The sequence below is a fragment of the Carassius auratus genome, chromosome 47, assembly GCF_003368295.1.
Source record: "Carassius auratus strain Wakin chromosome 47, ASM336829v1, whole genome shotgun sequence".
Lineage (NCBI taxonomy): Eukaryota > Metazoa > Chordata > Actinopteri > Cypriniformes > Cyprinidae > Carassius > Carassius auratus.
The window spans coordinates 4,434,254-4,458,597 of record NC_039289.1 but is presented as its reverse complement, the minus strand read 5'-3'; the positions used below and the strand labels follow the sequence as shown (position 1 = coordinate 4,458,597).

Sequence of the window (24,344 nt, the reverse complement as noted above, 5' to 3'; positions counted from 1 at the left end):
TGTTCAGTTTAATCAGTGGTGTCTGGGAGAAACAGTTGAGATCATTGCTGCTTTTAGCTTCAGCTCGAGGTAATTCAGGTCATGGTTTTGAATTTATGTTTTGTTTTTACTTTGTCACTGTTTTATCTCAAGACTTGAAATACCAACACAGTCTTATCTGTGGACATAAAATACCAAGTCAAATTTTCTAAGTGATATAAACTATTAGCATATTTATCATCATAGTTTACATTCTCCCGCTATGCTTGTAACAGAAATGTCCAATTTATGATATTCAAACCAATACAAAACCACCTGTTTAACCAGGCCTTCAAATATCTGATAATGCCTAGATCTGTTCAAATACACCAATAACAGGAAAACGACCATTTTTCCTATTCCAGTGCTCTGGGCATGAATATTCCCCCAGCGGCCTCTGCCTTCTCCCACGATTCTTGGTGGGAAGTCTCTGGTTCTTGCTTACGTCATCGCTGTGAGGCAGACGTGTCAAGGGAATACTGAATAATGCCTTTTTTGGGGTCTGTTGTGTTTTCACTCCCCATCTTTTCTCCATAACCCTCCCTCTGTAGGTTATACATAGCTGACAGCATGGAGCTCGGAATAGCAACTAATAACCAGTGGGACCAGAAAGAGAAAACGTCTGCTGATCCAAAATAGTATCCGTCTGCTTTGGATGCTATGGATGTAAGTCATGTGACCAAGTAACACAGCTCTTACCTTCAAATCTTCCTGAGACCTGTGAGTTTGAAAGTCATAATGAGTTGATGTGGTTGGCCACATTTGGATAATTTCAGCAAACTTTTCAGTGTTAATTCAACAAAGTTAGGATTAAAAAAATACACTAAATAATTTCATCAATGTACACAATTACAACAAATATGACCAAAACCAATTCTATTTGTCCCCAATTTGGGAAGTCACGATTAATAAAATCTTGAGTTTCCTACTGGTTCATAACCCCTTAAATGACTTAAATTACATAACTCAAAGGCAGCATTGGATTAGTATATCAGAAATGCAAACATGTTCAAATTTATTAATATTTTGGGAACTTTCAGGAACTTGAGTCATTTGAATTCAGCTCCAGTAACATCCAAAGTGTGAAAGGACAAATCCTGCTTTAATCATACCTTGGGGAATAATTAGAGATGTACCAAAATTCTTTGATGCATCAGGAATTAGATGCCTCAACACTCTAGAGTCAAGAGTAATGGGCATACATTATTAAGGATATTCACCACGTGTAAAGAATGTAAGGTCATGAACACGATTGCAATTTTTTTATCAGTCTGGAAAAGACTAAAGTGACCAGGAAGAGGCTATGGAATGCTGTCCACTTCCAGTCAAGGGATGCACTAGTCACAATGAGTCACTTCCTCAGAATCTGACCTTTGTCCTATTGAGTGTGCCCTACAAATGTCATAGATATCGACACGTCCGACACAGAGTTTACCGATGTACGGATTCAAACAACAATGAGATGCCGTCAATGCCATGCCAAGTGCATACTTGGATTGTCAGGTCCAGGATGCTGCCTCAGCCACGTTTGGAAAGTCCCATTATAGTGACAGAATGCTTCTTGATATATTAAGGCATATAGGGAAACTCCTGAGGAAATAGTGCTCACCTGATCTCGGCAACAGATCAGTATTTGCTACTGCAAAACACAGGACTAAGTGGCACCATTTGGCAAAGCAACTGAGGCAGTGTGAGTGTGTATATGTGTGTGTGTGTGTGTGTGTGTCTTGTCCTGCCTGGAGAGCTCCTCTTAGCATTCCGTGTAGACTTCATTTCGCATGCAAAGCCCTAGTGTTCAGTCCATGCCTCTTGAATGAGCTCCTTTTGTGCAGTAATTGGAGATCGTTCTGTGCGGCTAACAAAGAGTTGCTGGCCTCTCTCGTCCCTCTCCTCTGCCCCACTCTCTATTTTCCTGCCATCTTTCTTTTTTCCCTGTTCTCCTCATTACGCCCCAGTCTCTTATCTCTTGTGTACCGTATTGCGTAAAGATCTTTCAAATCATCTGTTTACTATCTTTGGAGGTGGCCGTGTGGTAGCAAGCGCCTTTCGTCGCAATCTTAGCATTTATTGGATTGGTGTTCCATTTTTGTGGTGCGCCATTTCCCCATTTGCCTCAATCAACAGGCTTCTGCAATTTTCTGCAGTTGGACGGAGCACAATTCCAGAATGCCAGCTGACCAAACATGGGGGAAAGCAGAAGAATCCGGTTCGAGTTATGCTCAAATCCGTATCTGAACCCAACTTAATGTTTGTTTTGCAGTTTGTTTTGGATGTGATTTTAGAGTCCCAGACGTTGACATTTTCTCTGTTGAAAATATATCTTTTTTTTTTGGTACTGATTGGAACGCCAACCATGGAAAATCCACAAAGTACACTCTGAAGTACCTTAAGAATAAATAAATACACTCAAGACAGTCATTATACCCATAGTAAACAAAGACTTTACTGGATCTGCAGTTGTAGTCCCTCAAGACTCATGACACTCATGCTACTATTCTTACTTTTTCGTTTTTAAATACAGATATTTCTAGAAGTCACTGCTACTGTCAGACGTTATCATCACAAGTCATGTGTACTGTGCATGTAACCCTGTAGAAATATATACATGGATGCCTCATTAGTTGCTGTTTCTGTGGACCACTATATGTAAGCCGTCTACCATATTGGAAATGTCAAAACTGGTCAGCAATTCGATTGCAAGTTATATGTATTTGAATATCCGTATCTGCAATAGACATCAGCAGATGATTTAGTTGTACTAACACAATACTACAAGATGAAGCCATCAGCTAACTTGACATTTAAAATTACCATAGTTTAAAAACCTGAAATACATATTAATACACAAACCAAGACATTCTCACCAGAGAAAGATTAACCCATTTATTTGGGAATTTAAATCTCGGCTGTTTTTACAACCAGCGGCTACACACTTTTCTGGTATCTTGGAAAACTCATTGGTTTTTCCTGTAAGTGACAATGTTGACCACTCCAAGATGGCAAACAGGATCGATGGCCTCTTGAGTGGTCGAATATGGCATCTACATGTACCCTACACGTACAAACCGCAGTATACTTTGGCCTTTAAATCTGTGTAATGTGAAAAGAGCCAAATTGAGCAAATAGCTTATATAGGCTACATACAAAGTTTGGAGTGACAGCTGCATTTAAATGCGCGAGTAAACCTCAAAGTTTGAAAAGTTGTCTAACAGTTGTAAACAAGACAATTTAACCCATATTTGTTGTTCGATATTTTCGACCAACCTAATGTTAGCAACAAGAGATGTATAATCCAGCAAATGTAAACGTTTTTAGCTGCTAACAGTTGCTAGAAGCTAATGCTAACTTGATCAAAAATGTCCATTTACTCTCTTGTTGAACTGTTAGCATCCATATTTCCAGCTAATAGCAGGGAAACTACAAACATTGCTACGACTTGAGTTTGGGAGTTTCAGAATGAATGTGGCTATTTTGTCACTAGGTAGTTTCGATATGATTTCCTCCTTCATGATCCTGAATCATTAACCCATACCAGATAACACTCTCTCAGTCCCTCTTCATGTCATTACAGTGAGTCATTCCAGAATCGTACAGAAAAAAGCCACAGATGATGAGGCTGTTACACAGTACTGGCCATTATACGCGGCATGTACTTTTCCTTCAAAAGGGTCACTTGTGGTCCGGCTTGAGTTCAGTCATGTTTCTGATCACCCTCCATAAACTGTATCCATGTGGATGCAGATAGTTTCACAGTGTCATTTTGAAACCTCTCAGCTGGTAGTTACGCGACAGATAAGAGTGTCTTCTATGGCCAGACGTTATCGTCAGAACATACCAGCAATGTCCCTTCCGCTTACTCATTGAATCTTTGAAATGCGATTGTTCACCAGAAGTTGACACAGAATCGAAGGCTGCTGTTAAAAAGATGTTTTGTTCAGTTTCACAGTGTTTTGTTCTCGTTAATGTTTTTTTCTTGGAGTAGAGTATGTTTGTTTGTTCGTTTGTTTGTGTGGGGTGGTCAGAGAATGAGAAGTCACTCACTGAGCTTCCTGAACTTCAGGACAATCTGTTCGAAGGAAATGAAAGAAAAGTACATTGTAAATAAACATTGCTGTGTTTCTCAAGCTGACTAATGCAAAGCAACGTTTCCTGTTACCTTAAACATCATAGTGTTCCTGCGGACATTTAAATAAACTAACTTCACCACTAGATTTGTATCTTTCTTCCTGAAGATGTGAGTATTGTTTTCCTGTGCATTACTCTTTGCGACAATGCTAGAGTGTTTCTGATTGGTTGCTAGGCGGTTGTCAAGAAATTGTAGTGGTTTCAATGTAGTTGCTGCGATTTCTGAGTGTTTCGCTCTGGCAATGTTAGGTGGTTGCTAAAGTGTCTTTTGTTTTTTGAGTTACAGACATGCAAACTCTGGAAAAATTGTATTTATTGTACTCAGACAGGTATGTTCTATATGATTATTTTGATGTATGGGAAACAAGATGTATTTCTAGTTTCAACATTATTTGTTCTTCAGAAAAAGTATCAGCCGAATGCAAAGTGACCCACATTTGGTTTTTTGACCACTGAAAATGTGTACAATTTAATAATTTACTCCTGGAGCCATACTGAGATCAAATATAGCTGGAAGTGGACCAGATAGAGCATGAAAACGAAGATGCCCCCCCAAAAAAAAATTTGTTAAGATCCAATTTCTAAAAGGGCATTAGGATATATTTAATACATCTTGAGCTACATATTCTGGTTTCTTCAAGTTTGACTTGGATCCCACATTCAATATAAGGGTTTTTTTTTTCACCAGGTTTCATAAAAGTAATACATGACTTATTATAGACGACTGATAAAGGAAGTCAGAAATGGAAAGTAAAAATGAAGAGATGCATGTTTATGCATTAATATAGCACTGCTATGCTATCAGTCAAACTTGCTTTAAACAACATCCTCTTCTTTGAGGTTTAACAGGAAAGTCAAAAGCCAACTGAAAACAATACATAAACCTAAACAACACACACACACACGTACTCACTCACTCTCTCTCTCTCTCTCTACATATATAGTGGTGTTTGTGTATAATGCATTATGTTTTGACGTTCTAATGACAGATTGGCCCACTTGTATCATGTATAAAAGCACAGAGTGTCCTTTGACCTGTATGTCTGGAAACAGCTGGAGTGTTACTGTAACAGGAGCACATTGTGGTCATGGATCCTGACCGCTAACCCCTGCCTTCCCAAACATAAACACACACACACACACACACCACTGATGTGCTGATGTCTGCAGCCGACACTGGAAAAGAGGCGATGGAGATGACGCACACAAACGATTACACACAGAACCTTCTATATCATTTCAGTTTTTATATGATATTTTCATGCTATATGATTGAAGTTCATTTGCCATGTTGCAGCTCATTATACAGCAATAGTTCAGCTAGAAATCATAATTTCTTCACCCTCATTTCGTTCCAAACCTTAGACACGCACAAAAGCATGTCTCCAGATTAAACTCCTCTGTGTTTGTTATGAACACTTTCAGACACATCTCGACTAGATGGAAAGTCTATCTCAAACTGATGGCCGATAACACAGAAAGGGTTTATTATTCCCTAAAATCCTATTTCAGTACTAAAATTGTCATACATTTTCTATTAGTTTATGATTTCATGTCATCTTTAAAGAGACAGCTGGCTAAGAAACTGATGAAATAGATCTTTATGGTTTACGGTTATGAATAACTGCTTATTTGATGTGTGTGAATAACTACTAAATGTGTGTGTGTGTGTGTGTGTGTGGATTATGCTGTTTGCTGAATCAACAGGACATGGATACCCTGCAGAAGAGTGAACTAAACTAAATTAATGCTATCTTTTGTTTATGGGAATCTAGTCAACTTCAAGTGAACACGAAAGTTAAGTTTACTCTCACTCCGAATGGGATTTTCTTTACAGATGTAATGTTTTAACACAAAGCAAACCTATATAGTAGTAGGTTAAAATTCAGTGCAGAATGGTTTAGAGACGTGATTCAATCACGTCTGCTTCAGGAAGCATTGCACTAAACTATGCCTTGATCTTTTTAGGCACAAAAAGACGTCTGCCCTCAGTACCAAAATTAATTCAGTATTTTTTGACCCAGTTTCATTTTATTCGATTTTTTAATTTTGGAAAACGAAAAGATATTTTTTAGTTTTAGATGGTACTAGTTTAGTTTTTTTCATCAATTTATTGAAACCTCTTCTTTAAGTAAATAACGTTTATCTGATTATCAGTACATTTTCATCATTACACCAGTGTTATTTTTGTATTATTGAGATGCTAGATTAATAATATACTGTAGAGAGATACTAGTTTTTGTTTTTATATTTTCAGCTTAGTTTGTTTCAGTAGCTTTGTAGCTCTGTTTTTGTCGTTTTTTATATTTATGTAAATATAGTTTTTTTAATTACATTTATTTTTTAATTATTTTATTTTATTTATTTTTAATTAGTTTTAATTATTTCACATCAAAGTAAACTTAATTAGAACAAGAAATTCCTCTTATCCTCTTGTCTATACCATTATAAGAAATTGCATCTTTATTATTTCCACCCTCAACATCTGTTCATTAGCGCTTTCCGTTGTCTTAAGAGCAAATTGAATTTTAATGACCAATGAGAAGCTTTAATCATCGCGTGTTTAAATATATGCTCCACTGACCACGCCCCTCTCTCTTAATTTTTTGTTTGTCCGAAAGATTTCCAGCTTTGATGTGCTTGATTATACAGGTACATTCACACACACAATCCAGATGAATTCTATTCACTTGTGGCACTCACGAGCATCCGTATCCCTGGTTTGTTTGAGTGAAATTATCATGACTTCCTTTTTCTTCTCACTTCAGTCGCTCTTATCCGAGAATCAGACGAGTAGCGGGGGCATAAATGGGGGAATTCCGTCTTGGATGCAAACGTTCTGCTCCTGGGTTTTCCATTAAATTCTTCCAAATAAATCCCTTGTAAATGATGCACTGTTGCTTCTCTGTTTTCACCTCTTTCTTTGATTAACAGCGTGGATTCAGCTGCGTGGCTGTTTTCCATTCAGTTTGTTTACGTAGACCTTTTGAATGTGGCATGCAGGAAAAAGAGCCAAATAAATGATAAAAATCTCTTCTGTAAGCATTAATGACCAGACCTGCATCCCTTGATTGTTTCTCTTTTTACTATTAAATTTTTTTTGGGGGGGCAAACAACTATTTGCCTTCATATTTTACAGTAAATAATGATATTATTTCACACACACACACACACACACACATATATATAGCATTATAATATTAACAACAATCGCATAACTGAGGCTACTTATATTGAGAAACATTGACTTTAGATATATATTTTTATCATTTTAATACATTTGATATATTTTCTCGATATAAATATATATACAAATAATTATTTATTTATTTAGGTTTAATTATAGTTACATACCAGTACATTAGTTTGTTTGTTTGATTACTAATGGTTATATGCCAATACAATTGTTTAAATTATTCTTTCTATTTATTTTACACTGTTTTATATATAAATGTTTAATAATAGTTATATACCAATACAATCCTTTATGTTTGTATGTTATGTATTTATTATAAAGATATAATTAATCAAATAGTTATTCATACTTATTTTATACTTATGTATTTATATTCATATTTAACTTATTAAGGTTTAATAATACCTATGCATAAATGCAATTGTTATGTTTATTCATTTGTATTTAGTTTTAGTATTTTTATTTTATTTTTTTTGTATATAAAGATTTAATAATAGTTATATTCCATCTATTGGTCATTTGTGTCGAAATGCACCTGCGAATCAGTTTTTCTGTGTGACATAGTCATCTGTTCTGTTGTAGGTTTACTTCTGTGAGGACAGAAAAAGGACATCAGATGAAGAGGAAGATTCACTTCAGGCTAATGCTTTCACCATCATTACTCACAGCCTTACTTTCTCGACTCTCACCTTTATGTCCTCTTTAGAAAAAAAGGAAAAGGGCAGAAAAAAGAAAGAAAAGTTGCTTCTCTGCTGCTTTTTAGGGAGGCCTCCAGGAAATGACCATTTAGAGGCATAACTAGCTAAGCTATTTTTCCTCTGTTTAGAGCCGTGTAGTTGATGGGAACTATGTATAGATGACTTCAAAGTCACAATACACGTCACATCTGCAATATCCTTCAGCGCTCGTGGCTACAAGTCACGTATTGTGCAATGCATCCCACAAACCACGATTCAGATTTTCAGGAAAGACATCAACATCATTGCATCGTGATTAATTGTAATGCAATGCATTACACAGTTCACAGATCTACAGGTTCTCGCTTGTACCCATGTGTGTAGCTCATTAGTAAATTACAGGGTCTGATTCCAAGCAATCGGGGTGGGTGTCTCCTCCCTATGGGTGTGCTTTTGCTTGCTCCAATTTAGCGAAAACCCATTTCCATTCCCTTAGCACGCTTTGTTGGATCCCTTAATACGCTGCCCACCCTCAGTTTTCACATAAAGGAGCCTCACTCCGAGTGCCCCATCACTAACAGCCCTCTGATAACCAAACGCACACAGTATTAGGGATCATTCCATGCCTTCCCACATCTTCCCTTTTTTGTCTTTCCTTCATTGTGTTTCCTTCCCTCTTGAGAGTTTGAGCTTTATTAATAGACCTAGTGGCTGTTGGGTCCTACAGCTGCTGGAAGAGTTGCCCAAACTAGAAAAACTAGAATGAAAATGCTGAAAAAATATAAAGTGGCGTCTTTGTTAAGCTAAGTCTAAATTGATCGGCTATACAGCATCATTCAGTCAGTAATTGTAATTTAATAAAAGGCATGTTTGAAGCACTTTGGAAAAAGTCCTAAAAAGTCTAAAGAGTTAGTCTTAGCTTAAATACTGTAAGCCATTGATTGACTAAAACAGCATTAAGAAGCAGTCACATTAGTGAAATTTTGTGAAAATGTCAACACTTTCAGCACTTTCAAGCTGATTCATGTTTTACTTGAAAAATGTTGCGAAATCTCATGAAATTTACAATCGTCAGGATTGTTATTGCAATCACTTATACTTTCTCGCAAAACTTCACTGAACAGAATTAAATTAAACCTCAGCTATATTTAGCAAAATACAAGTTTTGACGCAACTAAATCTCATGAGAAAGCGCAAGTAGGCTAGTTTACAAGTTTGTGATTTGTGAATGCTCAATCGCGTTCAATGTAGGCGTCTAAAGTTTGGTCTAACACTGTGTCAGAATATGCCTACTTCCATACTACACAGTAAACGAAAAACTGAATTTGAAAATTCATTATTCCAAAAAATGTAAAGTACTTGGATGTACACTGTACTACTTTCGCTGAAATTCTGAAGTTTGCATTAGATTGACACTTTACTATACCATGAGGAGACAGGGTTTTGAATGGTAATGAAACGATGCAACTGACGCTGGTAACAATATGGCGGGTGTAGCGTGTCAGAATTTCATTCAGGCTACCTATAGATATGTGTAGCTATATACCCTATGAACAGTTGTTTCTATAGGACGCTATACGTAAGACGTCCGCCATATTGGAATGTCAAATCCGATCCCTGAATACTCTAGAGCAATGGGTGCATCCAGTGCAACTATTTTTATAGACATGAGTGAATATCTATATCTTCAGTAGACTTCAGACGATGCTTTTTGCTTTGCATGCTACCCATATTCGTGCTGTATAGAACGTACTTTTATAACGATTGCGAAGTAAGTTTCAAACCAAATATAGCAGGTCTACGCATAGACACTATGCAGTTTCAGACGCAGGTTAAGTCTAAAAGTCTGGTTGAATGATTCTTTATCTATTCTGTAGCAGCCCCTTGGCGTCGACAAACGAGACAGAGAGTTTCGACGGGTGCTTAATCTTCTTTATTTCGCTCGCTTTGAGCGCCATTAACCGTGACTTCGAGAAACGTTGTGTTGTAGCACCGTGAAACTACATAAAGAAACAATATACTCGTAAATAAAAAACTTATGTACAAATGACAGATTACTTAAACAAATACACATTTACAGATACCCAAAAGGCAAATAAATTATTACATACATGAGAAATTAACCAAAAGAGCGACAAATAACACGTGCCATACGAAATTATATATTACTTTAAAATACAACATGCAAAACACACAATAAAGACACATACCTCGCTCCGCTTGGCAAAGGGTACTAGATGAACCAAAACGTAAAGTGCATCCACTTTTTACAATATATATATATATCAAACTTTTGTAAACGCCATGTGAGAACCACAATGTGCTCCTCGTCCGCACCTTTCTTCTACCTGCGTTACAGCTTACGTTACGTAGAGAGCGTGCGTGCGCACACACAACACATTTAAAGTGACACACACAAACATATTTTTGCGGTCATTTACACTCCCACCAATTATGAGATGATGAAAGAACAGAACAAACTGTGAATGAATCAGAACATGATTTCTGCACATCAATATGACCGCCTTCACAGTTTTTATGCATGTGAAGTCTAAAATGTTAGGTTTTATAGAACTTAATTACATGGTCTGATGCAATGATATCACAAAGCAGTCGCTGATTACTCATTTTCAATAAGTACCACCAATTTTTGGATGGGCCTTTCAATGACTGTGGGCTTGGAGCATTGATTTTGTTTTCGCTCCCCTAACTGCAACTTAACTCGCCTTACAAGACCATCACTTCCTTCACTGGTTTCCACCACTCGGCCTAATTGCCACTGACCTCTGGGAAGCATATCGTCTTTGATGATTACAACATCATTCACTTGAAGGTTACGGCGAGGAATATGCCATTTCTGACGTGCTGCAATGTTGAGAAGGTATTCCTTCTTCCAACGACTCCAAAATTGTTTGATTAGGTATTGAACTCTGCGCCATCTTTTAGTGGCATACACATCTTGTTTTACAAACTTTCCTGGAGGTGGAAGAGCAACATCAGATTTCATCATTATCAGATGGTTTGGGGTCAATGGTTCGAGTGAATTTGGATCATTAATCCCATCTACCGTTAGAGGGCGGCTGTTTACAATGGCCATTGCTTCATAGAACAGCGTTCTGAGTGATGCGTCATCAAGCCTGCCTGGGCATAAAGCAAGTGTGGCATTGAGTACATTTCGCACAGTACGTATCTGACGCTCCCAGACACCTCCAGCATGGCTTGCAGAAGGAGCATTAAAGACAAACTCGCATTGCCTTTCTGTAAGAAAGATCTCTAATGCTGTGTTCACACCAAACGCGAATAGAGCGTCTGGCGCGAATGATTTCAATGTTAAGTCAATGCAAAGGCGCGTTTACGCGCGTCTGGAGGTCTCGCGGCGCGAATGGGGCGTTAAGCGCGGCGCGGAAGACGCGAATTCGCCTCATTCGCGCGTCTAGTTTGCGCGAATGACGCGAATTAACGCGCGAATAGAGCGCTTCGCGCGAAACGCGCGTTAAGCGCGAATGGTGCTTTTTGTGCATTTAGCGTTTGACGCGAATTCGCGTCTGCCGCCCGAGTTGAAAAATTTGAACTTTGGCGTCAATTCGCGCCGCGTTAACCAATCAGGAGCCTGCTAGGAGTCACTCATTCAACAGTATGTTCCTGCAGCCTCTGGTTGTGCAGGAATACCCTTCTCCACTCATTCAACAAGGAGGAACGACAGATGTTGTCAGTGAGCAGTCAACCGGAGCTATATGACAAAAGTTCATATTTCTATAGAGACAGGAATAAAAATGACCTATATATATATATATAAAACATATTAATAGATAAATTTAATATAGGCCAAAGATAAGAAACGTTTCATTTTACCCCAAACGAATTATATTTTATCTTGAACCACTAAAGACACATCAGAGCCAGCGGCAAATGTCAGAAGATCTAGCCGAGGTAAGGCTACTCTCGGCGGATACATGATGACGGAGCTCCCGCTGATCGCATGGAGCTCATCTCCGAGATCGGCGAAACACATTTTTTAAATAGACGCTGTCATTATAAATAAACCGCATATTTGAGTTTAAAACAACTACATTCTCGCCTGAAATACTTTTAAAGCTACATTTCATGCCACAATAACAGTAATATTTTGAAAATTATCCGAACAAAAATGGCGGTTGAAAATGCTGCGTGAACTCAGCTGGCAGAAGCCCCCCCATGACGCGAATTCGCGTCTGTTGTGAAGTTAATTCCACGCGCGAATGAAGCGAATTACTCGCGCGAATGATCTCAAAATGGTCAAGCGGCAAACTAGGCGCGGTAGACGCGAATTTGACGCTCTATTCGCGTTTGGTGTGAACACAGCATAAGGCGTTGGTGTCAATCTCTTTCAGTGATTTTGTGAATTCATTTTTAGCTCCAACAAAGTTAGTGCCGTGGTCACACTGAAGTTTGCGAACTGCTCCTCTGAGGCTGATAAAGCACCTTAGGGCATTGATAAAGGAGTCTGTAGATAGGTCCTCAATCATTTCAATATGGACTGCACGAGATGATAGACAAGTGAATAATAGGCCATATCTCTTAAGCTCCTTACGAGCTCTCTTCACAATAAATGGCCCGAAACAGTCCATACCACAGTACGTGAATGGAGCGGAAACCTCAACACGTTCTCTGGGAAGTTCTGCCATACGCTGTTCTTCAGCTGGTCGTCTGAGTTTCCGACATTGCACACACTTGTGTATGAATTTAGCGACGGACTTACTGCCTCCAATGATCCAGAATCCATTCATTCTTAACTCCATTTGAGTTTGGCTTCTTCCCTGGTGACGAACTTTGGTGTGGTAATGTGACAGAATTAGTTTAGTGATGTGGTTACCTTTTGGAAGTATTACAGGATGTTTTAGATCTTGACTGAGAGATGAGTGTTTTAGCCTCCCACCAACACGGAGGATGCCATTGTCCAAAATAGGATCCAGAGGGTACAGTGCGCTTGAATTTGGTAGAGCTTCTCCTCTTTCAATTATTTGCATTTCCTTTGAGAATGCTTGCTGCTGTACAAGCTTGATGACCACCTTAGCAGCTCTCTCACGTTCTTCAACTGTCACATGATCACCGTTGTACATCTGTTTGTGGCCCAATCTGTTTATTCTTGCAACCACCCTTAGAAGCATAGACCAAGAAGAGAATCGACTTAAGCGACTGAGGATGTCTGCTCCGTCTCTGACTGAGGTCACAAAGGTTTGGACTAATTTAACTTCAGGATCACCGACAAGCAGGTTCACAGGTGTATATGGTGTTGCATTTACTTCCTGTTCCCACAGGAATTTGGGTCCTGATAACCACATTGATGTAGAGATGGCAGACGCATTAAGCCCTCTAGATGCATAATCAGCAGGGTTATCTGTTGTATTTACGTAACACCACTGACTAGGATCTGTGACATCTCGTATCAGCTGCACTCGATTTGCGACAAAAACATGAAACCTACGGGCTTCGTTGTTAATGTATGCTAAAACGACCTGCGAGTCTGTCCAGAAGAACTCTTGGTCAATCTTCATTTCCAGCTCATTTTTCAGCATGACACTCATTCTGGCAGATATGACAGCGGCTGAGAGTTCTAACCTGGGAATGCTTATGACCTTTGTAGGTGAGACCCTGGCTTTAGCCATCACCAGACTGCAGTGGACTTCACTCTTTTCATTTTTGAAGCGGAGGTAGGAACAAGCACCATATCCTACATTACTCGCATCAGAGAAGTGGTGTAACTCTGTTCTGACTATTTCACTGAAGGTATGTGGGTGATAACATCTTGGTATCAATACTTCCTTGAGTTTCAGAAGATCGTTTTTCCAATCCACCCATTGAGGACGCAAGTCATCAGGAAGTTCGTTGTCCCATTCAGTACCTCTACGACAAAGTTCTTGTAGGATACACTTTCCCTGTAGAATAAATGGGGCGACAAACCCAAGAGGGTCATATAGAGAGGCTATAACAGACAGAATACCACGGCGAGTCAATGGTTGATCCTTCAGGTCGATGCTGAAACTGAATGTGTCATCCTTTGTTGACCATTGAATGCCGAGTACACGTCCAGCTGGTGTTGCTTCAAGATTAAAGTCAAGAGGCTTTGATGTTGTTGCCTTTTCTAACGGGTTTAAACAACTCAGAACGTCTTCCTTATTTGAGTTAAATTTGTGAAGCCGTAAACCTCCATGTTTACACACTCTTTGAGCTTGCATTATTAGTTCTTTGGCTTCACTGGTTGAGGGAACACTGGTTAACCCATCATCCACATAAAAGTTCTTCTCAATGAATGCTGAGGCTGAAGGATAGTTAACCTTGTGCTGCTGTGCCAGGTACTTTAGGCCGAAGTTAGCACACCCAGGTGAAGACGTGGCACCAAAGAGGTGGACTGCCATGCGATATTCTTGAGGCTCTTTCTCCAAGTCTCCACCCTCCCACCATAAGAATCTCAGGTAATTGCGTTCATCAGGTGGGACGAGAAACTGGTGAAACATCTTCTCTATGTCACAGGTAACTGCAACTGGCTCCTTTCTGAAACGGCACAGCACTCCCACCAAGGAATTGGTTAGATCAGGCCCAGTCAGAAGTGTGTCATTTAATGATATACCACAAAACTTTGCTGAACAATCGAATACCACCCTCAGCTTGTTGGGTTTCTGAGGGTGGTACACCCCATGGTGTGGGATGTACCACACTGTCTCTCCACTTAGTATAGCTGGAGCTTGTTCTGCATCACCTTTGATAATCATCTCTTCCATGAAAGCCTTGTAGTGATCATAATACTGTTTATTGGACTTGAGCCGTTTCTTTAGGTGTTGTAGTCGAGCAGTTGCTAGCCCTTTGTTGTTGGGTAGTGAGGGTCGGCTGCTGCACTTAAATGGGAGAGGAAGCTCGTAATGTCCATTATCCTTCTGATGAATATTGGCACTGAGGTGCTGTATGAAACGAACATCCTCTTGTGACACACATTTATCCTCATAAGCCTTTTCATTGAAATCGGACTCAAGAATTTTCAGGATATCATTGGCCGATGGGACAGGTATTTCCTTTACTGCAACACGGTGGACAAAACTCTGATTTCCTTGTCGGTCAAGGTGTGGATTAGACAGGCCTATAATACTCCACCCAAGCACAGTTCTTTGCGCGAAAGGCTCATTTTCACCACCTATAATTGCTTCCAAGGGAGCTAGAGCAGATGGGCAGTCAAATCCAATTAAAAGTCCGACTTCACAGTTCAAAAGTGGTGACAGCTGACTTGCTAAGTGTCTGAGGTGACTCCACTGAAGCGCTGTGTGCTTGGTGGGAATATACGACTTGTCTACTGGAATGAAGTCTCTTGTGTATGCTTGCTGTAGTGGTATAGAACTTGCAGATTGTAGTCCTCTTACTTTAAGTCCACAGACTCTCTTACTGGCAGTGATCGTGTCAGCAGCTGTCATGGTGCTGAGCCTCAATTGCACAGGTTGTGAGACAACATTCAAACTTTCAAGAAGATCTTCCAAGATGAAACTTGAGTCGCTCTGGGTGTCAAGTAGAGCATAAGTTAGTACTTCTCTTTGGGGTTCGTCCACTGTAGAGATGAAAACTGGTACAATGCTGGAAGTAGCAGGAGAACATTGAGTGAGTGCGTGGGTCATGACTTTATGAACTTCCTCACTTGCTTGAACATTCGTAGATGCTCCTTTAGGGTCCTTTGAAGGAGCTTTATCCCTTTCTTCATGTAAGCAGGTAGGATGACTTCGACCACACGTACCACATGTATGTCTTCTTCTACAGTCTTTACTCATGTGTCCCTTTCTGAGACAACCGAAACAGAGGTGAGTTTCGTGAATGAAGGCTTTCTTTTCTTCAATAGTCTTTCCAGCAAATGTAGAGCATTGAGCAATGTGATGTTTTTCATCTTTGCAGAAAAGGCACGATGTCTTTGGCTTAGAGCTGTACGTCTCTGGTCTTTTTGAGCTTAAGTCCTTCACCTGAACCTTTGTACTGAGAGCCTTAGCGCGCTTGGGGAACCTTTCATCTGTGTTCCTTTGATTCACAAATAGTGCAGAGGTTATAGGGTTACAAGCTATTTTTGCTTCCTTTTGCAGAAATTCTGTGAAGCATTTGAAACTTGGATAGTCACCTGATGTGTCTAGCTCTTCCACCACGATTCGGTTCCACTTTCTCACAATCCATTCGGGGAGTTTCTTTAACAGCTTGTGGTTTTCTTCAGAATCATTTAGGATGGCTAATCCTTTTACGTGAGGAATTGCCTCGACACAACCTTGTAGGAAATCTGTGAAGTCTCGTAATGCCAGTGGGTCATTTGCTCCAATTTTGGGCCATCTCATCAGCTTGTCTCGAAACGCTCTTTGGATGACGAACGAGTTCCCGTACCTTTCCTGTAACACTTTCCAGGCACCTTGATACGCATCCTCAGAATTTCTGTAGAAATATCCCTCTACCGCTTTGCGAGCTTCCCCAGCAAGGTAATTCTTCAGATAGAACATTTTTTCACCAGAAGGAAGAGGTTTTCGATCAATGAGGGCCATGAATGACATCTTCCAATCTATGAATTTTAAAGGGTCACCAACAAAGACAGTGGGTTCTGGAACAGGCAGCCAATGTGTGCTTAGTGAGTTTGCTATTGCTTGAGCTAGATTTGCAGTTTCCTGAGGTGATGTAACTCCATATCCTTCACATGATGCTTGCTGAGGTAGGAACGACTGTGCTTCCGGGTTCAGTTGAGATGTAAGCTCTGTCCTTTGGCAGCCAGTGTGAATGCTAGGGCCTTCCTCATCTTCACAGCGATGAAGGTTGCCTTCTAAATCGTTATACACTTTGACACGAGCTGCTGCTACTTTAACTTCTTTGTCAACTTGTAACTGTTGTAGCCGTTTCTTTTCCTCAACTAGCCTTAACTGCATTTCAGCCTCCTTCTGCTTTATCTCCGCTAACATTCTCGATTCACAAAGCTTCCAGTCATGCTTCATCTTATCAAGCTTAGCTTGTTGATTGTGAATTTCTTGTAAAGCTTTAGCTTGTTCCAGTTTCGCTGCAAATTCTGCCTGTGCATCAGCACGCTTACTTGAGACTTTAGAAATCTTGGATTGGTTATCGGATCCCAGTGATGACTCTGAAACGACGGTGTTTGTTACTGTACATCCAAAGACGGATCCATATTCATCCTTATTCAGCACTTGCCTTACTCTTTCCTTCACAAGTTCTTCGTTGTAACTTTCATTAAATGTTTCCAGTCGTTTACTGACAAGATCAGTGATCTCTGCAGTTAGTGCAGCGCAGGCATCCATACGTTTAACAATGTCTGGAGTAGTTGTGTGGTTACGCAGAATTGCTTCATAACGCTGATAGACTGAATCATGTCTGCCTTGAATGTCCTGCTGTATTTGATCCAGGTCTTCACGTGTACAGAATGTTTTCAAATTTGATCTAGCCTCTCTTGCAGCCTGCTTCCAGGACTCATATGTCTTATGGAAGGACTTTTCCTGTTTCTTTGCTTCGAGCTCATGCATCTCTCGACCTTTCTCTGTTAAGCTTCTTTCACGTGAGCTTGCTCTGAGCTGTTGCACTGGTGGGTTACTTATTTCTTCAGCTGGAGGTGGAGGTGGAGGTGCAGCTGGTTCAACTTCCTTTTCAGGTGGGTTTTCCATGGCCTCTTTAATGTTGTTTACTTCTTTAAACTGGGCAACTTAAGCTATAAGTGATACCATTTCCATCAGACCTCTAAAATGTAAGCACTCAAAATATTAGCAAGGAGAATCAACACAAATGCACAACTGTGAACACTTTTAACATTTAAATATTTCCCTTGTAATAGATCAGAAATTTCAGTGTTTACAAACAGTAATAAAGTTAACTGTACTCTTTGTGTATGACCTTTTAAATGTCCAAGATAAATCTTCAACAATCAACGTTCAAATTTAACACACAAGTTTTTATAGTCTTTAAATAATCAAACAAACTTGAATATTTTCTTGTGATTTGACTTATTCAATTTAAATGTCTCTTGTAGTTTTATCCTTCAATTTAAAAGTCCAAAAAATATTCTCATTTTCATTTGAACATGTCAACTTACAGAGTTCCAATGAATGGATGCAGCTCAGTTGGGAATACGATTTAACTCACAGTCTCAATCTCATCTGTAGTGTTAAACGGTGCCTTGTTACCACCTTGCGATCTTTCCCTTTAAGCAGTTATAATGACGTCACGATCCGCTGTGACTGCGCAAACGTCCGCAGCGCCGTGCTGATTGATCCTCGTGCGGCGTTGTGATGAACTCTCTCGAACAGGGCAGCAGCGAAGCGATGCAGAGTCCCAATAAGCGTCGAGTTTCACTGTAGCAGCCCCTTGGCGTCGACAAACGAGACAGAGAGTTTCGACGGGTGCTTAATCTTCTTTATTTCGCTCGCTTTGAGCGCCATTAACCGTGACTTCGAGAAACGTTGTGTTGTAGCACCGTGAAACTACATAAAGAAACAATATACTCGTAAATAAAAAACTTATGTACAAATGACAGATTACTTAAACAAATACACATTTACAGATACCCAAAAGGCAAATAAATTATTACATACATGAGAAATTAACCAAAAGAGCGACAAATAACACGTGCCATACGAAATTATATATTACTTTAAAATACAACATGCAAAACACACAATAAAGACACATACCTCGCTCCGCTTGCCAAAGGGTACTAGATGAACCAAAACGTAAAGTGCATCCACTTTTTACAATATATATATATATCAAACTTTTGTAAACGCCATGTGAGAACCACAATGTGCTCCTCGTCCGCACCTTTCTTCTACCTGCGTTACAGCTTACGTTACGTAGAGAGCGTGCGTGCGCACACACAACACATTTAAAGTGACACACACAAACATATTTTTGCGGTCATTTACATATTCAAATGCGGACGAGCAGAATCATGTTTGAAGCATCAATGTTTCTTTGAAGCGAGCAGTTATAATCGGATCAGCTCGTTTTAAGTGTGCATATCTAACGATGATTCAATAATGACGTTGGGACGGATGAAGATGCCGTACGTCTGGCCGTGTGCCTGCATCCAGTTGGAGTGTGGCTGATTAGATTTAGACATCACTGATTATGCAGCGATTTCATTTAAATTCATAATCAACTGAAATAACATTATGATAGCCTGGTGCCCCGTGATTAGCCCTAATTAAACAAGTACAATGAAAGTACTTTAGTGTTTCGCCCATATACACCATCAGATTAGTCTGAGAAACCACGACTAAAACTAAAGTTTACCGGGGAATGAGTCAGTTGCGTTTCATTGTTCGCGAGCGTCCTATATTCTCTGCAGGAAACCCTCCCATGTGCCTCGTACAAAACAACGACGCGTTCTCTTTGTATGTCAGACCTCCTCTGTGCATCGCAAATGCAACGTTGATGGCTGTATAGATGATTTATGCTCCTTTCATACACAGCATATGTGTGTTGTGAACGCTGACATTTTTGCTTCAGGTTGAAGCGTTGATGATTGGATACACAAGCGCTTTGTGTCAAGTGCGTTCTTTCATATTATAATAAGCTTTCCACTCAAACAAATGTCAAAAATATGTAAATTATCTGGGTATTATCTGTTTTAAGTGCTGTATCAGGGGCATGGCATCTAATTAATGAAATGTTTATCAAAACAACACCGATAAATTATTACGGAGTTCTGTTAGTTTGTTCATTCGACCAACATCTTGTAGTTTAAATGCCCTTTTCTCCTGTATTTAAAAGTCTCTGCTCAACTCATTCTGTAGTTGAGTATGAGGATTGGTTTCGCATAGTTTAGCCATTTCAAGGAAATATCTGCACCTGATGAACACTTTTTAGTTATCACATGGTATATTTCCAAAAAAAAAAAAAAAAAAAATGCAAACCTTTTCAGTTAAGCATACGTTTTTCTTTAGCTCAGTTTACAGAGCTTTGGCCTAGCAATGCTAAGGTAATGGGTCTGATTTCCATACTCGAATTTAACATAGCTATAATTACCATAGTAAAAACATTCATGGTCAGTTTATGGGATGGTTGCGTATGGAATTTTTAGAAGCATGTAGTTACTCCAGTGTAAAGTTCACTTTTGGATATTCCCGAGATGTGAACCCTCGTCCTCCTGGTATATGGCACTAGCCGCCTGATTTGTGATGGGACAGGGCCAGGCTTTTGTTTTGGGCTTGTGGTGCTGGGTTATAACAAAAGGAACTGAATGTAGGAAACCGGAATGGAAAATAAGAGCCAGTCCTTGAACAAGACTGTCATTACAGCTGTGAGTAATGGTTTAGTCATCTACTTGCATCCTGGAACATGTATCCTTTAATGTGCAACACTCAAGAATTCGGTCTCATAGGAATTATAATGGAAACACTGTTGCGTTTTAGCGTACAAATGGACTTGAAGATGCAGGCTTGTTATGACTTGCACTTCAGTGTAATATTGGATTAGGATAAAAGTAGATCACTAGATGCACGAAGCACGTCTGTGACTAAAGAAAAGCTTTATCATCTCGGCAGGGAGGACGAGGTCAGTCAGTTTGCAAAGGAAATAAGACAATCGTAGAGAAATGCGTGTTTGTGTGATTTCAAATAAGGAGATTTCGGCTCATTTGTTTTTTTAATTTGGACTAGGATGTTAATTAGAATAGCAGAATGCATCATTATTGTAATTTGTGTATGTGTATATAATATATTAAATGCTATATATATATATATATATATATATTGTGTGTGTGTGGTGGCAGCATTTCTGAAAGTTAGAATATAGTGTATTAGTATATTAGTATGGTTTTACTACATTAAGAAAACTGATTCATACATGGCCTAAATAGTGTTTTATTCATAGGCATTAACAAGACAAGCATCACTGTTACTATTGCTAATAAAGTCACTATTAACTTCAGTACTTGAATGCTATAAAATGGAGAAGCGAGTCGTGCTTTTAGATTTCTAAGCAAGTGGATTTTTTTTTTAAATAATAATTTTATTTATTTCATATTTATTTTATAAACGTCCATATTTACTAATAGATTGTGTAATGCAAATAATATTTCAGTAAAAGTGCATGTCTTTTCTTGTCTCTTGTCTTTTGAGGGACTATGCGAGCTGTGAATGGAGATGGAAGAAAAGCGACTTCACCTTCATACTGCTGTAAGAAGAGCCTCTCCAGCCCCTAAACTCATTAGAAAAGTAACCACACAACTGCTCTTTTATCTGAAATGGGTGTTTTCAGATCTACTGACTCCCGTAATACTGGCAAAGCCACGGCGTCCCTCTGTTGTAATCTTCTTTCATGCATTCACTCGTTTCGTTTGTTTCTTATTATCATCAACCGGTTTGGCTGCTGTCAGTCAGCTGTTTCAACAGCTATTGGGGATTAACGAGTGATTGTCATCAGCCCGGTGTAATATTTGCTTAGCATCCTGCGCTTATGTTGTGCTTGATAAAAAAAAAAGAAGTCACAAAACAAGTCCTCAAAGGATAAACAAGGTCAATCTTGGTTATTGATTTATGTGTTTGTTTATTTAATTATTTAGTGTTTTTATTTTAATAGTTTTATTTATACCTCTTTAATTTATATATATATATATATATATATATATATATATATATATATATATATATATATGTATTCAATTCGATTTTAGCATATTTAATTATTTTATTTAATTAGTTATTATTTTAATTTTTACATTTGATCTTATCTATTTATGAAATGTTTTTTATTTATTGTAGTGTTTTTATTGAATTGTATTGTTTTATATTTTATTTTAGTATCAATTTACTTATTTATGCGTTTTGTATTGTGTTTATTTTTACATTTTTTTATTATTGTTTTGTTTTTGTTATTGTTTTTTTTTTAGCTGATCTATTTATTTTATTTTATTTTTTGTTTATTTATTTATTCCAGCTTTATTTATTTAATCTTTTATTATGAACTGACTTTTATGTATATATATTTATTTATTTTTGTATTGTATCCTTTTTATTTTATTATCTTTTTATTTATTGATATATTTTAGTTTGTTTTATTTGTTATTTTGGCACTTTATTTTCCTTTTTTTTATTTATTTAGTTTTAGGCATATATCTGAACATCATATCAAGCACACTTTCAAATTTAATAGAGATTGCCTCAAAATGACAGATCAGTGATAACTAATCTAGATTATGTAGGGTGCTGACACGGTTACCTTGGTTGTCCTTTGGTAGATTGACTTTTTTTTTTTTTTTTTTTTTTACTGAACTGAGATCAGTTTTGAAATTTGAGAGGATGGTTAAATCTGTAGGTCAATGGTCAGCATAAAAGACCCTTGTTTCTAATGACCGGCTCCAATATCTTCTTACATAACACTGGCCAAACCATGTGTGAGTGCATGTGTGTTTCGTCCTGTGTTTAAAACACAAAGTCTTCTATTGTTCAGATATCTGCAAAGCCTCTGTAATAAACAGGTAGGCAGAAAGGCTTAGACTGAGCTGAATCACGCTGCGGCTGGATTTACCCTGGACAACAAAGAGCAGGCGGGTGGCTTTAGACTCTGGGCTCCGTGCTTGTTTCACTTTCCTCTGGCCCTCATTGCTCCGTGTGTTTGTGCTGATCGCCGTGAAGTGACACCAACATGATTTTACATGCTTTTGACCACTCAGAGTTAGGGATGATCAAGAGTTATGTAATGTCTTCATTTAACATGCTTTTTTAGAAATATATTTACAGTTTATACATATTGTGGAAATGTATATGATTTGTTTTATTATTATATAGTCAATGTATGTGTTAAAATTAAACTTTCTTTTCATTTTTTTATAGAGATTGTCCTTCAAAATCAGAGGTCAGTTATATAATTTTTTTATAATTTTTTTTTATACAAATAAAAAAATGTGGTTATTTATAAGTAAAAACTAAAATCTAATTATTGTCTTTCTACAGTTATCTAATTACTGATGATTATATGTACTTGTATTTGTATAATTATTATTTTTACATGTAAAAAATATATGTAAAAAAATTAATCTTAAGGTTTATAAAAACAAATATGTATATATATATATATATATATATATATGCTTATATGTGATGTTTCTTGAGATTGATTAAAAAGTGTAAATATTGAAAAAGCGTAATAATAATTAAAAAATATATATATATAAAAATGATCAAATAATATACATAGAGAACACTGAAAAGCATGTCGATGCTTGACAACACAAAGTTTCTGTCACCTTTTTTCAGAATTTAACATCATATTATTTGTCTAAACATCTTGCCATGGACTGAACAGATGTCTATGGTCTTGACGAGAAACATCGTTATTTGGAAACAAGCCCTCCACCGGTTCAGCTGGGCATGTGGAACTAATTACTTTCGAGGAATTTACACAGCACGTGAAAGCGAGAACATGTGCGATGTGTCACGCAGCTCGTGCGAACCACTGTAGCAGTCATGACGTTGTTATGAGTGTCTTCCTGTCTTAGCTTTAATGGATGAAACTCTAGTTTAATTTGGTGCCAGTGAAGCCAACAAACACACCCAGACGTATTTATTGATTATTAATGACTTAAAAGTAAATACTATGGGAGGCCGTTTGAGACGAAGCCCATTGAAACACTTGCAATACACATTGAAACACTTGCACGTACACGTGAAACACTCGAGCATGCATGTAAAGCACTCGTGCATGCATGTGAAACACTCGCGCATGCATGTGAAGCACTCGCGCATGCATGTGAAACACTTGCTCGTATATGTGAGACACTTGCGCGTACATGTGATGTACATGTGAGACACTTGCGCATGCATGTGAGACACTTGCGTGTACATGTGAAACACTTGATCGTACATGTAAGACACTTGCGTATACATGTGAGACACTTGTGCATACATGTGACGTACATGTGAGACACTTGCGCGTGCATGTGAGACACTTGCTCGTACATGTGACGTACATGTGAGACCCTTGCCTGTGCATGTGAGACACTTGTGCGTACATGTGAAACACTTGCTCGTACATGTGATGTACATGTGAGACAATTGTGCGTAAAATGTGAGACACTTGCTCGTACATGTGACGTACATGTGAGACCCTTGCCTGTGCATGTGAGACACTTGTGCGTACATGTGAAACACTTGCTCGTACATGTGATGTACATGTGAGACAATTGTGCGTAAAATGTGAGACACTTGCGAGTACTTGTGAAACACTTGCTCGTACATGTGACGTACATTTGAGACACTTGCGCGTACATGTGAGACACTTGTGCGTACATGTGAGACACTTGCACATGCATGTGAGACACTTGTGCGTACATGTGACGTACA

General features: G+C 38.5%; 2 protein-coding genes across 3 annotated transcripts in view; one reads left to right on the top strand and one right to left on the bottom strand.

Annotated features, from left to right (window-relative positions):
* LOC113064841 (zinc finger and BTB domain-containing protein 37-like) overlaps positions 1 to 24,344 on the top strand; it is a 123,175-nt gene that overhangs the window by 82,002 nt on the left and 16,829 nt on the right. The window lies entirely within an intron of this gene.
* LOC113064534 (uncharacterized) lies at positions 11,148 to 17,097 on the bottom strand. Its single transcript, XM_026235395.1, has 2 exons — positions 12,354 to 17,097; positions 11,148 to 11,153 (listed from the first exon to the last, which is right to left on the bottom strand). Exons 1-2 carry the CDS (start codon positions 16,989 to 16,991, stop codon positions 11,148 to 11,150), a joined length of 4,644 nt encoding a protein of 1,547 aa, XP_026091180.1. The 5' UTR covers positions 16,992 to 17,097.